Source organism: Nuphar pumila, chromosome 14 (assembly GCF_984573655.1).
Source record: "Nuphar pumila chromosome 14, dmNupPumi1.hap1.1, whole genome shotgun sequence".
In the NCBI taxonomy this organism is placed as follows: domain Eukaryota; kingdom Viridiplantae; phylum Streptophyta; class Magnoliopsida; order Nymphaeales; family Nymphaeaceae; genus Nuphar; species Nuphar pumila.
In genome coordinates this window covers 4,501,511-4,518,927 of record NC_143262.1, presented here as the reverse complement: position 1 = coordinate 4,518,927, position 17,417 = coordinate 4,501,511, and the positions used below count along the sequence as shown (strand labels likewise).

General features: G+C 38.0%; 1 protein-coding gene across 6 annotated transcripts in view; it reads right to left on the bottom strand.

Moving 5' to 3' along the window:
• Positions 1-11,488, bottom strand: part of LOC149816137 (putative serine/threonine protein kinase IREH1) — a 41,886-nt gene extending 30,398 nt beyond the window's left edge. For 4 of the 6 annotated variants that reach the window (XM_089986568.1, XM_089986569.1, XM_089986571.1 and 1 more), the window contains exons 1-10: positions 10,665-11,488; positions 7,524-7,588; positions 7,231-7,416; positions 5,617-7,011; positions 4,872-4,895; positions 3,345-3,517; positions 2,880-3,120; positions 1,183-1,275; positions 965-1,105; positions 772-855 (exon numbers count right to left, since the gene is read on the bottom strand). In XM_089986568.1, coding sequence (XP_089842694.1) covers positions 772-855; positions 965-1,105; positions 1,183-1,275; positions 2,880-3,120; positions 3,345-3,517; positions 4,872-4,895; positions 5,617-7,011; positions 7,231-7,416; positions 7,524-7,588; positions 10,665-11,250 — 2,988 coding nt within the window. In that variant the 5' untranslated portion in view covers positions 11,251-11,488. The remainder of the gene's footprint in view (positions 1-771; positions 856-964; positions 1,106-1,182; positions 1,276-2,879; positions 3,121-3,344; positions 3,518-4,871; positions 4,896-5,616; positions 7,012-7,230; positions 7,417-7,523; positions 7,589-10,664) is intronic. The other 2 variants (XM_089986570.1, XM_089986573.1) reach the window with 1 other exon arrangement.
• Positions 11,489-17,417: the final 5,929 nt, after the last annotated feature.

The following is a 17,417-nucleotide window of genomic DNA, read 5'->3' as shown; positions in this document are numbered from 1 at the left end:
CATGTGTGTTGCTCTCTACGAGCTAAAGCAAGCCTCTCAAGCTTGGTACCATCGACTCAGCATGTTTCTTTTGGACATTGGATTTGTCAGTTCCAAAAACAAATACATCATTATTTGTTCAATGTTAGGGCAAGCATATTGTATACACCCTTATATGTGTTGATGATATCCTCGTAACTGGCAAGTCAACCTCATATGTTCAGCAGTTGATCACTCGTCTTGGTCATGAGTTTGCCTTAAAAGATCTTGGGAGACTACATTATTTTCTGGGCATAGAAGTCTAATATATATATATATATATATAGAGAGAGAGAGAGAGAGAGATTGGAGAAATCACCATCTTACATTGTGATATGTTAACATGTACTAGGCAAATATCACACCAATATAGAAACTGGGCGCAGTGTGATGCTTTGTGGTCACAGATAAAACATGTGTTAGACAAGATCAACACCTTATCCAAGACTTCCAGCATGTTTCGTTTATTTTCATTTTCATTTAATTACACTAGAATCTACTTAAGTTTATTGTTTTTATCATGTCATTAGCAAAACTTTGTTCATGTTCAGCCGACACTTTTTACCATCCCAAAAATGTTTCAGACATTTCTTACACGTTAAAGAGATGACTTCGTACTTTTAACCTAAGATATTAATACCCCGTCATCCAAACACATCCTTGTGAGCAATGACTCTTTATAAAAGTTCATCTGTAAGTTTATGTTTCCACTGCAAAAAAGGGGGGCAGATTAAAGGAATCATTGATACTAGCCTTGATGTGACCTGCATGTAAATTATCTGGCTTCAAATCTCTATGCACAACACGTAGAGAATGCAGATATTCCAATGCAAGTACCTGCATGTCATGCAATATTTCTCAATTAGTAATAACAAGATAATGCAGAAAGAAATGCCACAAAATAAACCAAGAAAGACTAATACTATCAACAAAATTTTGTGCTTACAACTTCGGCTATGTATATGTGTGCAACGTCCTCATCCAAGCAACCTAAATTTCTCAATAATGAATATAGATCTCCTCCATTCAGGTACTCCATTACAAGATAGAGATTCTCCCGACATGTAAATGAATAAAAAAATCGAACCTGGGTTGACTCATATCCTGGTTAGGAACTGTCTATAATAATTGAAAAGAACAACTTTGCACACAAGACCTGCTCACCACAAAAGGGTTGCGAACTGAAATTAAGATGTCACGTTCAGCCAAAATACTCTCGACTGCATTTTTACGAATCATATCAGCCTTCTGAAGAACCTGCACAAATATTGAAGAAGATCAAGAATACCAAATGAAATAACTGCTCTTCAATGAAACAAAGGATTTTAAGTTGCAATTACTTGGTGTATAATAGTTATTCACAGTTAAAGTAGTGCCATCAGATTTACACAAATATCATAGATCAGACAGTAGATGATAGCATGATTAGTATCAAGTTAATAACTAGCAGCAAATGATAATGACATATTGATATAAAGGAAGTTTCTAGAGAAACATACCTACCACCGAACCAAAAAAAGAAATTATGCACCAAATAACTGAAGGCAGTAGCTTTGGAAAGCCATCATGCTGGTGGAAGGGCAACAAGTATGAAAGAGAAGCCAAAGAGTGCCATTTGACAAAGAAAATTCCATACTCTTCCAATGTATAAAGCTTTAAAGAGCTTAAGAACTAGTGAGGATCGCTATTTGGATAATAAATATCATTTTCCAAGTGATCTGACATGTTAAACAAATTTAGTACTTCTAGCATGGATAGAACCGGAAGCAGCTGTTGTTTCAAAGAGAGGAGAATGCAATGGGTTATTCATATACCATTCGAAGCTCCAAAGGCAGTTTGAAAGCTAAGTAGTGCCAAACCACACATTAACTAATTAATTACAATAAATAAAATTTAGATTTTGCAGTTTTTTCTTCTGCAGTACCTCATGAAAAAGGTTCACTTATTTTGGCTTTTTGACCCCATCATAGTGTGGATCTCAAAAGATATGAAAGATTTCCCTTCAAGCTGTACATAGCCTTCCATCAAATACAGCTTCCACAGAATTCTGTACCATAAGCTGAAGAAATTTCACAATTGTATGGTCCAAGCCAGTGTTGCAGTGTGCATATCCTTTCCAATAGCTTGGACCTAAGGTTTAATAGACTTATCTAATTGCTAACTACAATAACATTCATAATTGTCTGGAATATTGCTGTTAGAATAAGAGGATCTGGGTATTCTTGTTAGAATAAGAGGATCTATCCTTTTATGAACCAAGTTATCATGCTCAAAGGGAAAAATAATCATGTTTTATAGCTACCATCATCACAAACATAGAAAATAGCAGAAATCCTTTGCAGGTATCAAACTTTAAATATCTCATAAGCAAAGATAAGCATGTGAACTCTCAAGGAACATAAACTCAGGAATCTCATGAGCAAAGATAAGGATGGGAACTCTCAAGGAAAATAAAGTCAACATCAGTTCCATCTAATCACTTTTTACTCTAAGATATCCCTCACAAAATGGCTCATAATTTCACGACATTGGCAACCTACCTCTTTAACACTGAGAATAAAGCAAAACCCAACCTTGGATACATCTATTAAGAACAAGAAACACACAACACTACTAGTTCATGTAACAAAGTATCAAACATCCACATTTAAAAGTCTCCAAATCATGTAAGTTGAATATAAAGCCTTCAAAGAAAAAATAATGTCAACAGAAAAGAGGCCTATAATACATGAGCAGGAAGATAGAACTGCCTCTCTTATATAAACCAAAAAGAATAAAAGTAGCCTGCACAAACAAAGACATATACTTTAGCAGGGAAGGCAACAATATATGCTAATCAAAGTGGAAGACAGAAGAAGCACCTTTATGGCAAAAAGATCCCCTGTGGTTCTTTTCTTAGCCAAGAAAACTCGACCAAATGCCCCACGACTGATTGGTTTTATGATCTCAAAGTCTTCTATAGAAGTCCTCTCCCTACATGATGAGTGAACTGGACTAGCTCGCAAACTACGGACTACATCATCTTCCAGTGGGCCATCATCATCAATTACAGTACTTGCAACATCCACCCTTTCATCATTACAGAGATGCAAATACTTCTCCCTGTAGAATCATAGTTAGTATGTGATTCATATATGGAAAAAGGTTGGTAACCAGAATGTGAAAATGTTACTGGCAATTTCAAAAGAAACAAATAAATGCAGCAAGATCTAAAATCAATAGAAAGTTACAACTTTTCAAACACACCAACCGTACAAAGGAAAGATCTAATATATGCCATCAAAATAATCAGATCAGAGAAACATAATTACAAATAAAGGGCTCACCGAAGCAACTTCTCTATGCGCTCACCAAAAGTCCGTACAGTCAATGCAACATACTTCTTGCTATGAATAACATCTTGAAGGTCCTCCAGACAAGATAAAAGATATGACAATGCTTGATCATTGTGCAAATTTGCATTTGCTACACAACGAGCAATATCAGCAAGTTCACTTATCTGTACATTTCAGAGACAGCAAGGTCATTGATTTAGAGCATTTCATAACAAGTTGATGTATGTTGAACACAGATTATCGCCAAAGTCTTGTGTCATCTTAGTTACTAGTAGTCTTACGTTAAATATGAATTTGTGCAGCAGATTTACTATTTTGGTTTTGATTCCACAAAATAAAGCATGAAATAGCACGGTTGGCAAACTCAGTGAGTCAACTCGTGACTTGGCCAAGTTGTCTCGTATCAGCAGGTAACCAAGTCAAAAAATTAGTTTGAGTCGGTAATGATTAAATTCAGCCGAGTCAACCAAGTTTTATGGTGACTCAGTCGAGTCAAGCAAAACAAAATGTAACTTTTCATGGTTTTCCAAAACCACAAAAGTACACCGCTAATTTGTTTTTCTTTGCCTCTATCTTTACTTTTCCCAAGACAAGATGGAAGGCTTTTTACTTCTCCTGAGATGGAAGAAAGCTTCCACTCCATCTTTACTTTTCCCAAGATGGAAGGCATAAAGGCAGCAAACCATGTGATGTGGGCAGGACCTTGTGAGTTGTGATTCTTGTGAAGTGTGAAGGAGAGAGGGCTTCCTTTTCTGGAATATGGAGAGGCCATTCTTCTAAATCATGTTCAATATGGGACTATTGCCATGCCAGCTCTCTGCCCCATATCTTTATTTATATGTCTGTTGCGATATTTCATGCTATCCCCCCAACCCAAAATATGATCTCTCTCTCTCTCTCATCATATGAAACCTTATTTTTTTAATTGGATTCATGTGGAAGACCCATAATGATTTTCTTTTTTGGTTCATATCGCCGACCCCAATTATTTTGGGATGAAGGCGTAGTTGTTGTTGTTGTTGTTGGTTGGGCATGTTTGTAATGCCCTGTGATTCATGGATTTTCTCAAGATCCTGTGATTGTAAACCATAATCACAACACTTTCTCAAGGTTAGTGAAACATGAGAAAAGTACCAGTAATGATTGTTTTTGCCTAGAATCTTGTGAAAGCTGGTAACAAGATTGACCTTGTGACCAACAAGCACAGCTTATATTTTCTCAGCTGTGATTGCTCATCCTCACCTGTGACCAAAGAAAACATGCCCTTAACTTGCCAAGGTTTTCTCAAGAAAAACTTAATTTCTTGAAAATACCTTGAAATATATATTTGTGGAGAATATTCTAAAAACAAGATTTGTTATTGTTATCATTATATAAAATATTATGTATTTATATACATATATGTATCTATGAGAAATCCATATTTCAAACGAATATATTCTTTGAAAAATGCTTTTGTATTTTATAAAATATATGTTTATTTGTTTTTAATAAATAAAATAAAAAACCGTGTCTCACCTGAGTCACCGAGCCAAGTGTCGTCTATATGATACCAAGTTCCGAGAATGCCAACCATGTGAAATGGAAAATATATGAGAATCATGTATAAAATACACAAACCAAGTCATTCTAGAAACAATCCATGTAAGTCTCAACAGTTAATAGTCCAAGCAAGAATGTCATCACTCAGCAGAACATGTCAATAAACCAAAATGACTCATCATGTTGCCACCTTCTACTCTAAGACCAGTGTCAGATAAAAATTACCCAATAGGAACTAATAAAGTTTTTATGAACATAATATATACAAACCAAATTGTGCTTATTTCTTTCTGACAATTTAACTCTCTACCAGACAAGATTAGACACTTCAAGATGAATATGATGTGAGGCCATTCCCTTTTGTGCTTAATCATCATATCACAAGATCAGTTTTCAGCCTAATTTATGAGGTAACCAGATCCTGTTACTGCTGTACTTTTTTCTCATATCTGTTTTCTGGCATTCATAGTAAGAAATTGGCTATATTCACTTATTGAATCAGCCTAGAAGACTCTGTACTCAGACCAAGTTTCACCATCCTTGTCCCCAGTGAGCTGTTCCAAGCTAATTCCAACTTATAGTGTTTGATTTGTAGATACATATTCAGAGTTTGACTTAAAATACCAAAAACTCAGTTTATCTCCAGTTGTACAACTACAAACCTTGTGAAAAGGGTCTCAAGCAGAATAACTGAATTAGGAACAGAAATAAGAGAAAATACCTGGGGAAGGTCTTCGTACTCAGAAAAAGCACTCCTTCCAGACAAAAGCAAGTTCATATGGCTGGTTCTTGGTGTCAAAAGTGGAGATCGAGGAGTCATGCTGCCAGCTGAAGATGTTGTCACTCCCTGTTCAGACTTGGGTCCAAAACGTGCCTTACATGACATGGACGGTAGGCCTTTCAGATCCTCCATTAAAACAGAATTATCAGCCTCTGAAAGGTAATCAAGCAGGTCTTCGGATCCCCTGCGAGAATAGTCACTCAACTTCGGAGATATGATCTCAGAATCTTCGGTAACACTAGCATTGGAAACTTTCGTAACATCAGGACTTCCTGTTACATTGTGCAAGTCCTTCTGTGTGCAAGCCTCCAATATCTTCAATAAAGTTTCAGAGATCCTCTCAAGGCGATCATTAACACTTAAGCCCTTCTGGTCGCATCTATCTGCAAGTGCACAAACCCTCGAGTGATCTTCCAAATATGCAGTTGAAACTTCCTCCTCACAGATGCGACAAATAACTGAACTCTCATCAGAAAGGTTGGTTTGATCTCCCCAGTAACCCCAAGATAGTTTGTGTTGATGACTGAAAGCAGTGGATGCTGGTACTGGGTCTTTAACCAGAACCACTTCAGGAACCTTAGAAGGCTTATGAATATCTGGACTCATATTTTCTTTATCTGATACCTTTAAGGAATCCATTTTATCATCAAATGACTTGTCTTTTATTTTGCTCTTTATCTCATGCTTTTCTGCTGGAGATGGGAGTTCCTTCCAAGAAGCTATCCTCTCCCTGCTTGCAGGTGAAACAGAGCCTTTTCCAGTTTCTTCATCTGCATCAGGAGACGGAGAAATTTTTGAAGGTTGTTGGACTTTATCTCTTTTCCAACTCAGGACATGCCGCTCTTGGCTGTAGGGCTTCCTTGAGCAGGTTGGTTTCAAGCTCTTTTTGAAATGAAGACCTTTATCATTCTCTTTCTCAAATAGCGCTTGTTTTTCTGGAATAAATGGCATGATCCCAGAATGACGAAACTCAAGAACATGCTCATCCTCACCAAAGCCACTTTCCTTGTGGAACTGCAACAATAACCTAGTGCACCTTGTGAGAATAAAAAGCATACGGGTATGTAATTGCTTCAGCATACCCATGGGAAGCTCCTGACGCTTATCATCTAGGTCCTGAACTATGCTCTCACACTGAAGCCAAAACTCTCCAGGCGTTGTGATGGCACAACGTCGTGCTAGAACCAATAAATCTTCTATAGTTTCCTGCCATCCCGGATGAGTTTCTGAATTCTTATCCAGCATGCCAACTAATTCGCCTGCAAAAATGGCAAGCTCAGAGTCTACTTCTTCCTTGGCTCGGTCAAATTTTGCCCGTATGGACACAGCAATTTCCTGTTTGGAGAAAAATAAAGCATGAAATGTACTAAAAAAATGTGAATCAATTAGCAGGAAATTTATCATTTTGTTGTCCTTACAGACTGTAAATACCTGTAGGTGACATTATCCAACAGGAAGTCTCAAGAAGGAAAATTTTAATTTATGCATTTACTCAACAAAAAGATCCCAATGGAACAGCAGAATTCCCAAATTGAAAGTTGTATATGCAGTTACCTCTTGGTTATACAAGCCTCGAGGTTTCCACAATGGGCATGGCCTCACTCCCTTGGAATTCAATTCATGGGAGAAACTTTTTATATCACCAGGGAACTTCTTTCTTGGACCACTTGTTACCCGGAGTATGGCTTGAAACCGAGGGGATTCAGATTCTTTTGGTGTTTCAGGAGTTCCAGAGAGAGTCTGCAGAAACATAACAGAAAGGGCTTGACATGACATGCATTTGAAATTTAGCCAACTATTTCTTTTCTTCAATCTGATTGCCAAACTCATTCAGAATACAACTCTACCTCAGTAGTACAGAGTGATGAACTTCCAAAGTCTTCTGATTGATCCCAGGAAGAACCCTGTTTTCCTGCATTGTATAAATGCACTATCCTAATGGATGCTAGAGAATACTATAGTAAAAACTCGGAAGTTAAACAACATGTATTTGCTAGTCAAGGATGACTTGCATGTTCCAATAAATGAAATCAACTAATAACATCTAAATAAATTAAATAGATAAGGATCAGGTCAAAAGGAACCAAGCTAAGTCAACCACACTGAAACTGGGAGCAATAAGATGATCAAAATTTTGAAAAAAAATAAAAGTTCTAGAAAAAATCCTTCGATGGCCTGCCAAACATCACATGGGAATAGCATGAAAGGTGAATAAAATATTATGCACTGATCTCAAAAAACAAAATAGGTTGGTCGTTAGGAAATAGAGCCTACAGATTTTATCATCAAACCAATGGAGGAGTACATATGCAGTTAATGTCAGGAAAAAGAAGGAATAAAAAGAGGGAAACCCTAGGGCATAGGTTCAAGATGTGACCTCAGTAGAGAATGTGCTGCTGGATACAGTGCAACAATGTAAAATGGCTCAAAAACCAAGGGACTTGATGCAGTGACTAATGAGTTAGTCCACACTGTCCCTTATTGGGTCAACCTAGTCCGCATACACATCGCCTTGTATTTATCCCTTTATGTGATATATGTCATGTATACAAATTACAAAGATAGATTTCTATTTGTGGTATTTTTGTGTGGAGTGATTATTGTGTTAACTTTCACTAAGGTATAGTAATAGAATCTTTTTGCTAATTGCTACTGTAAGTTTACTACTTTAGACCGCACATCTGAAACATAAATTCAAATCAGATGATCATGCATCTTAATATAGAGCAAAAGCCAATTTACCCCCATCAGGATCCAAAAGCCTTTGGACCAAACGCATGAAAAAGAAACACATCAACATTCAAAGAGCACTCCAACCTCCAATCGAAGTGAGACATTTCTAACTGCCTCATCAAATGGAGCATTTAAGTCATTCCATAGTAGAACAATCAAATGCACCCAACATAAGGTTCTAGACATTATGAAACAAAAGTTTCTAATATAGTACGTGACTTACAATCCAAAGATTCCAAACCATAATAGAAAACCTTAGAGGTCTTAGCAGAACATAGATGAGTCCAACTTTAAAAAGCAAATACCAAAATATGAGAGTTGAACATCCATATGTACCAGTAGTATCATCCATTTTCATCATCCTTTGATGCCAATTAGGGATGTAAAAGCAGTATCATTGCCTAGCACATCACACACAGTTACTTTCAAGCTTTAAGAGGCCAATTTGGAACTTCAGCCACATAAGCTCTTGATTAGTCACTTTTTTGCATTTCCAAACTTGCAAAGACTAACTTTGGTAGATGATTCATGATCAGACATTTACAATTTTCCTTTAATTCAGTATATGTTAAATAGTCACCGTCTGCATTTCCAAACTTGCAAACTCTAACTTTAGTAGATGATCCATAATCAGATATTCATGATCTTCCTTAATCCAGAAAACGTTAAATATAATGATAATTAACAAATACATATAATACTATATGTATATATGTGTGTGTATTTATTTATTTATTTATTTTTTGTGCTAATGAAGGTACAAAACTATTGAGATGGAAATCATAGGTGCAATCTGTATCAACTCAATCCGACCACATAGATGTGTTTGGCACATTTTTTTTTTGCCAAAGATCAAACCTTGAATCGTGTTTTTCCAACATAATAACTTGATTTTTTGAGTCATGAACTTTTTGTACATTGTGGCCTTTTAATTTTTGAAGCCCTTCAAAAACCTGCTCACATATCACAATCACATGATTGAAAATTCATTTCTTACTAAGAAAACCATGTAGATCACTTTTTTTATATTTACATGAAGAAACTGCCCCAAGGAACAAAGACCTAGCCACGCTGGCTCTGCCTGCCGTACTTACAGTCATTGTCCTGGCAGCGTAAAACTTTGTGGGCTTACCCCTTACCCCAGGGAGTCGGCATGCTTCGGCTTGCACAAGGGGTGATGCCCATGAGATTTGAACCTAGACCGCCTGCCTAGTGGCCTACACCCCATCCCACTACGCCAAACCCCTTTGGGGTATGTAGATCACATTTGTAAAGTTAGATCTACCAAAAAATTGAAAGAAAAAATGAAATGAATCTGATTTATACTCAATAGTTCTGTGTGTGTATACACATCGAGTACAAATGACTTGCTTTTCATATTTTTTTTGGTTTTGTTTGTACATTGGACCTTATAGGTGTGATCTACAAGGCTTGTTTAGTAGAAAATGAGTTTTGAATAATGTGATAGTGACATGTAAGCCGGGTTTTTAAGGGTTTAAAAAATCAACGGCTCCCAGTGCATTAAAATTTCATGACTCAAAAAATCATATTTTTAGACTGAAATAACAAGATCCAATGCTTGATCCTTAGCAAACAACCCATGCTGAACACATCCATGTTGTCAGACTGAGTTGATAAAGCTTGAACGTATGTTTTTCAGCTCAATAGTTCTGTGCCTTCAAATAGCATCAAATATATATATATATATATATATATATATATAGAGAGAGAGAGAGAGAGAGAGAGAGAGAGAGTCTGAAATTAGTCACCATTATTTGGCTCGGTTCTTAAGCTTAAGTATGAAATTCATACAAAAGAGCTCGAGTAGCTTAGTTTGATAACCACACCTAATGCCAATAAGATCCAGATAAATAAAAATGCAACCATTTCAGATTCAATTGTTAAGCACCTACTCGTCAAAACATTTCTTTTTTGAACTATTTATCACTCACAAATTCGACATGCACAACGGTTAACTAAGAGTTGCATATAAATATTCGTGCGCATCATTTCACAGAAATCATTTCTTGCATTTTATTCCATTATCTTTTTTTTTAGAGAAGCATTTCCACACTTTCATAACTTTTCCATTTATGCTCAAATTAGGTCAATATATAAAATTAAACTGTAAAAGTCATATTGACATCGTTAACAGCAGAAAAATCTGAACACAATCAACGAATCGACAAAAAAATTTGTTAATTCAATCAAGACAAGCTTATGTTAAATTCCGTTAAAAGACCAAAACAAAGTACCGGTTTCAGCAGATCCATTGCCGTTCCGAGTTCGAAATCCCGGAAGCTCACCAGGGCTCCGATCCCTCGACAGCCCGCCCGTCGACCTAACATCGCAGCAACTCTCGTTATCACCTCCCCGGCTACTACTACACGACGCATTCCCGTCAGCCTTCCGTTCGCCGCCGCCACCGCCACCACCGCACTTTGCGAAACTCCCAGCCGACGAAGACGAGCAGGCGTCCGCCCGCGAGAGCTTGCTCGCGACGGGCCCGACGACCAACCCCCTCCCGAAGAAGCTCTCCTGCGGCAACGGGCCAGACCGCGTCTTTATCTGAGTCAACCCCAGCGACGACGGCACGATCGGTGCGTACTTCCCCGGATCACCGCCGGCGATCTCCTTCTTCTTCGGCTTCATCTCCACGCCGCCGCCGATCTGTGGATCGGCCTTGGACGGACGCGGTTTCTTCTTATCGGATCTAGCGAAGAAATCGACGGGAGAGGATCTAGGGCTCCTGGATCCATTGGCGGAGGCGTCGGGGGAGTCGGGCTTCGTGGCGCTCTTAGAAGAAGAGGAGGAAGCGAAGAATCTGCCCTTGAACACCATTTTTTTCCCTCTCCTCTCTCCGCCGCCTTTTTTGTCTCCGATTTTTTTGCGTCGATCTCTGCTCTGTGATATCCGAGTGGGCAGTGCCGGTTAGACGAAAACGAGCAGTCTGGGAAAATTTACGCCCTAAAATACGAGGTGATGACTGAAAAGGAGCGTGGGGTGTTGAGAAAGAAAGGGAAATAAAAAATCTAGTCGGTACGTGGAGTTGAAGGGGAACGGCCATCCTAAGGATTCAATGGATGGTAGAAGGAGGAGAAATCCGTGGTGCATGCATGCGTGGTTTTTTTTTTTTTTTTACCAAAAAAGTTTTGCGCGAGTATTACGCAAGGTTGGTACGGTCAGACTCGTCAGTTGTCCGTACCTTTCAGTGAAACAAAGTATAATTTAGCGCTTGGGGACTGAGCCGCGAATCAGCGCGGATCGCGTCTGGGTTTGAAAATGGTGTGTTCGAGAGAGCCAACTAAATCATCGAGTCCGTTTCTCTCTCTGTCTATCTCTGAGAGCTGTCCGGTCCCTGCACTCAATCAAGTCAATTTTGCCCTTGGACTGAGCCGTGTTGGAATCAGCTCTAGTCGTGTTCGGTTTGAACCTATTCCCTGCAACTGAACCATCGAGTTCATCTCTCTCTCTCTCTCTCTCTCCATCTATATATATATATATATATATATATATATGAGGGGAACGCTATTTTGTCTGTGACCCTTGTGACACAACAGGAAAGATCGGACACGCTGACACATACAACAATACGTATAAATATTATCTTAATAATTTAATGATTTTTAATACTTTTTTGTTATTGTTTTAATAAGTATACATTTGTAATATTAAAATATCAACATATAATTTTTATTTTTTATTAGCCACAAATTTATAAAAAGTCCATGCCTTCGTGTCTTATTTTTCAAAAAAATATTTGAACTTTGTGATATGGCTCTCTCTCTCTACCTCCCCTAGACCATTTTAAGAAAGTGATAGAAATGTGAACCCATTTGCAACTTGTATGACAATTGTAGGTATGGCAGGCTGAGCCAACTCGATCAGGTCTTCGTGCTAGATATGGTTTCTTGTAAGGCTGAGGGGTTGTTTGGCCCACGCCAAAACTGAAGTTTTCTATATTATTATTTTTTTCAATGCTTCATTTCTAGGTGTGTCACTCTTTTTATTACTAAAGAAAACCCTCACCGAGATCCAGGTCACTTAAAACTCGAGGTTGAGGACACAACTACCCCAGCCGTGAAACAGCAATAGCACTCTCATTCACCAATGAGATTCAATCCTGCAGCTTCACACCGACCCTTAGTGAGTTTTCAAAAGATAATTTTCAAATTCATTAATGGTTGATAAAATCCTTGAGAACCGTCCTGCCAATCAGGGACTACACCCAGATTCGCCCTTGCAGCAAGGGCCGCCACTCGTGAGTTTGAACTTATGACGTTCCATCAACTTGGTGACTTTTACAAGTAACAAGTCGTCCCTACCTGAAGAGCGGATCCCTTGTGAACCACTATAGAGCATTTTTAGTTGACAATGCTAAGGCTCTATTGGTATGATAGAGTTTATGCATTTGGTAGCAAGATTTGGCAGCTAGTAGTAGTTACCAATTTTAAGATTTGGTACAAATACAAAAGGGAGACGGTCCCACTTCTATCACCTTCCAAACATTCACCACCAAAGTAGGTTTTCATCAAAATGCACAAACTCCCAACTCAATTACCAGTTTTCTAATAGAGCCTAACTCAAATAATAGGGTTCAATGCAGTATAAATGGGTTGGGTATGAGTTAGAGCTAAGGTAGACCCTGGATATTTGGACCGGTGATGGATGGACATTGTTACAATGAGAAACCAACTCGTGTGCCTGTTTGGGCTATGTCCGTGGTGTTCTGGCAGCTGGCGGTAGGACCCACACCTTGCCTCTAGCGTCGCAGCCCACTTCTGATAGGTGGCAACATCAGGACAATGTCAGAAGAGTGCAAATGGTGGTGCTGTTGGGAGAGGTCCTAGAGTGGGGGTGTCAACGGGTCTGATTCGGTTTGGACTCAATTTGAACCAAACCCAGATCTGATTTGAAATGCTCGTACCCGGTTCAGATCTGAGACCAACTGGACCTATGATAAGAAAAATCATACCCAAATCTTATAAAGAATACATGAACTAGACCCAGACCATACCCAGTAAAACAATAATTTTAATCTTTTTTACATTGAAAATTTGTGGATCTTAGTTGGAACTTGTGTTGGGCGCTGTTTTGTTGTGAAATTTTGCAAACCATACCCGGCTCCATATATTAATCAGACCCTTTGAGTCTGACCTGGAATCTAATGGCACCTCTTTGTTTATTACCAAACCCTAACCCTATAGGGTTTGGTACGAATCCGCTCCAGGTCAAACCAGACCCATTGACACTCCAGAAGCGGTGGTGGCTCCATAAATACATGCAAAGGTAGACACCCGGGTCCAATTCATATCTGGTATGAGTTCCTTAGGCCCAAACTAATATGATTGATTTTCAACCCTAATTGATAACGACTGCAGGAATATCTTCCTTTTTTTATTAGATTGTAAGTAAAATAAAATGAAAGCCATTTTTTCTCTCTCTTAGTACAATGCAAGGTTCAAATGAGATAGCTGGATAGTTAGGCCGCACTATCATGACCGAGGGGTCTCCGGTTCGAATCCCACCAATATCATCCTTGGGCATGATTATAAAAAAAGAAACAAAAAAATAAAAGAAAGTACCATCACTACAACAAAACAGTGGATTAGCGACGACCTATATCTATCGCTAATCCGACGCTAATCCGTCGCTAAACAGCTTAGCGATGGATTAGCGTCGGATTAGCGATGGATATCTTCCATCGCGAATTTTTCGATGTTAATAAGCAAAGGAATATATTTTTCGCCCATTCCGTCGCTAAGTAGCGACAGGCTGTATCTGTCGCCAGTTCCGTCGCTAAGTTGCGACAGAATAACGAATGACAACATCTGTCGCAAGGCCGTCGTTACTAAATGACGACTTCGGTTTGGCGATGAATTTACATCCGTCGTTAAATTCAACGTACATAGTGATTAGCGACGGTCGCAAACAAGGAAAAAAATAAAAAAATATTTGAAAATTAAATATCGAGAAAAAATTTCTCGAGCTATAATTTATATTTTTTGTACAATTTATATTTCCTGTGAATAAAAAACAAAGTACACATAAAAATAGATATAAAAGGAAACTAAAACAATTAATCGTTCCACTTTAAAATTCACAACTTTTAATTATTTATAATTCAGCATTTACATTTAAAAAAAAAAAAAAAGTAGAACAAATTCAACATATTAATCTAATCATCGCCAAGATTTTGTGCGTCTTCTTGTTCATTGCCTTGATCTGTCCCTTCAACTCTACTACGCTAATTATCGCCAGCAACCTACACAAGAAAAAAAAGGTCAGTATTGATAAACAAAATATATTGAAATAAATTATACACTATATATGATTCTATCATGAATGATATGTGTTTTAAGGCAGTAAAAAAACTCTATATGTGATTCTATCATGCTCATATGTGTTCTAAGGCAGACAAAAAACTATATATGTGATTATATCATGTTCATATGTGTTCTAAGACAGTCAGAAAAACTCTATATGTGATTCTACCATACTCATATGTGCTCTAAGGCAGGCAAAAAGTTGTATATGTGATTCTATCATGCTCATATGTGTTCTAAGGCAGTCAAAAAACTGAATATGTGATTATATCATGCTCATATGTGTTCTAAGGCAGGCAAAAAAACTTTATATGTGATTCTATCATGCTCATATGTGCTCTAAGGCAGACAAAAAACTTTATATGTGACTCTATTATACTCATATATGTTCTAAGGCAGGCAAAAACTGTATATGTGATTATATCATGCTCATATGTGTTCTAAAGCAGTAAAAAAAATGTATATGTGATTCTACCATGCTCATATATGCTCTAAGGCAGTCAAAAAACTGCATATGTGATTCTATCATGCTAATATGTGTTTTAAGGCTGGCAAAAAACTGAATATGTGATTATATCATGCTCATATGTATTCTAAGACAGTAAAAAAAAACTTTATATGTGATTCTATCATGCTCTTATGTGCTATAAGGCAGTCAAAAAACTATATATGTGATTCTATCATGCTCACATGTGTTCTAAACCAGGCAAAAAACTGTATATGTGATTATATCCTGCTCATATGTGTTCTAAGACAGTAAAAAAAACTGTATATGTGATTCTACCATGCTCATATATGCTTTAAGGCAGTAAAAAAACAGTATATGTGATTCTATCATGCTCATATGTGTTCTAAAGCAGGCAAAAAACTGTATATGTGATTATATCATGCTCATATGTGTTCTAAGGCAGTCAAAAAAATTGTATATGTGATTCTACCATGCTCATATATCTCTAAGGTAGTCAAAAAAACTGTATATGTGATTCTTTTATTCTCATATGTGTTTAAAAGCAGTAAAAATATTATACTGAAATATTATATAAAAGGTCAGTATTGATAAACAAAATATATTGAAATAAATTATATCAAATGCACATAAGTTAAGGCAATCAAAGTTATATGAAATCTAACGAAACCCTTTCCCCAATATGTCATCTATGAAAGCAATATTAGACATTGCAGGCTTGGAAACCCTTTCCTCAGAGGTCCAACACATGTCAGAGTGGTACTCTGCAATCCTCCAATTGTAGGTCTAGTGGCGCCACCTCACCTAAGATCAATAGGCATCATGATCCCCATGTTCAGGCCCGATCAGGTTTTGGGACGAGCACCAATCCATGTATGCCTTTACACCCTAACCGATCTCCCTCCTCCATTTCGTTAACCCATTCCAATCCAAGAACCATTTCAAGCCAACCGATTTAAGTGAACAACTCTACCCCACCCCACTGAGCCAGAGCCAGGAGCTGTTTATTTGGGGAAACAGAGGAAGGGTGCTGAATAAGAGTTGCAGCCTTCCTCAGTAAATGCGACCATCCCGTCAAGCATGAGGAATGACTCGTCAACATAAGTAGACCCCAAATGAAAGTTTTAACATGGAATGTTAAGGGGTTGGGAAGGCAATGAGTGGCTTGGCCTACAATCATGGTGAAGGTAGTTATTGAAAGCAGTCAAGCCAATTTAGTAGCCAAGGTGCATGTAGTTTTAGAAGGGTGGTGTAGGAAAGATGAATGCCCTCCAATTAGGGGTGTCAATGGGTTGAGTTTACCTGAACCTGACCCGAACCAAACCCTATAGGGTTCGGGTATTGTGATAAATAAGAAGACCTGATCAAGACCCGGGTTTGAACCCAAAGGTTCAATTAAAACATTGATCGGGTATAGTTTTGTGAAATTTTATGTCAGACCCAAGTTTTCGATTAAAACCCAAAAATTTTCAATGTAAAATGATAAACAAATATGGTTTTACCAGGTATGGCTCGAGTCTGGTTCATGTATTTCTTATCGGATCCAGGTATGGTTACTCTTATGGTGAGTTCGATTAAACCCAGGTCCTGACCCGATACCATACCCAAAAATTGGGGACAGGTCTCGTTCCACCTGGGTCCAAACCAAACCCGACCCGTTGACACCCCTACCTCCAATACTTGGGGGGGATGTTATGTACAGGTTTGATAGATTACAAATTTGTAAAGCTGTAAATAACTTCAATGTTTTGGCCAAACAGGGGCCAGAAATTATTATTTTTTTTTTGTGTGTGGTGGGGGGTGGGATTTTGGGGCCCTGTTTTTTTTACCTAAACAACCTTTTAAGGCTGAACCTGATTTTAAGTTTGTCCTCCAAACAGGACCGCAGTCTCACGAAATTCAACTTTTACTGAAACATCCATGTCATAGCACAAAAATGTTGACTTAATCCATGTTGTCTACACAGGGCTACCAATGGGTAGGGTACTCGACCTGACCCAAACCTGTACTTTTAACTATGAGTATAAAAAATGCAGACTCAAATATTATTTGTTACGGACCGAACCTGACACGAATAATATATGTGAGGGTTATGATTTTTGCCTAATATCATGCACGACCCCAGTGTTTTTTTTTTATAGCCTAACTGTCTGACCCCCAACCAGTCATACAACCGTACCATAGGGTTTTGAACTCACAACGTCCCAACACAACAC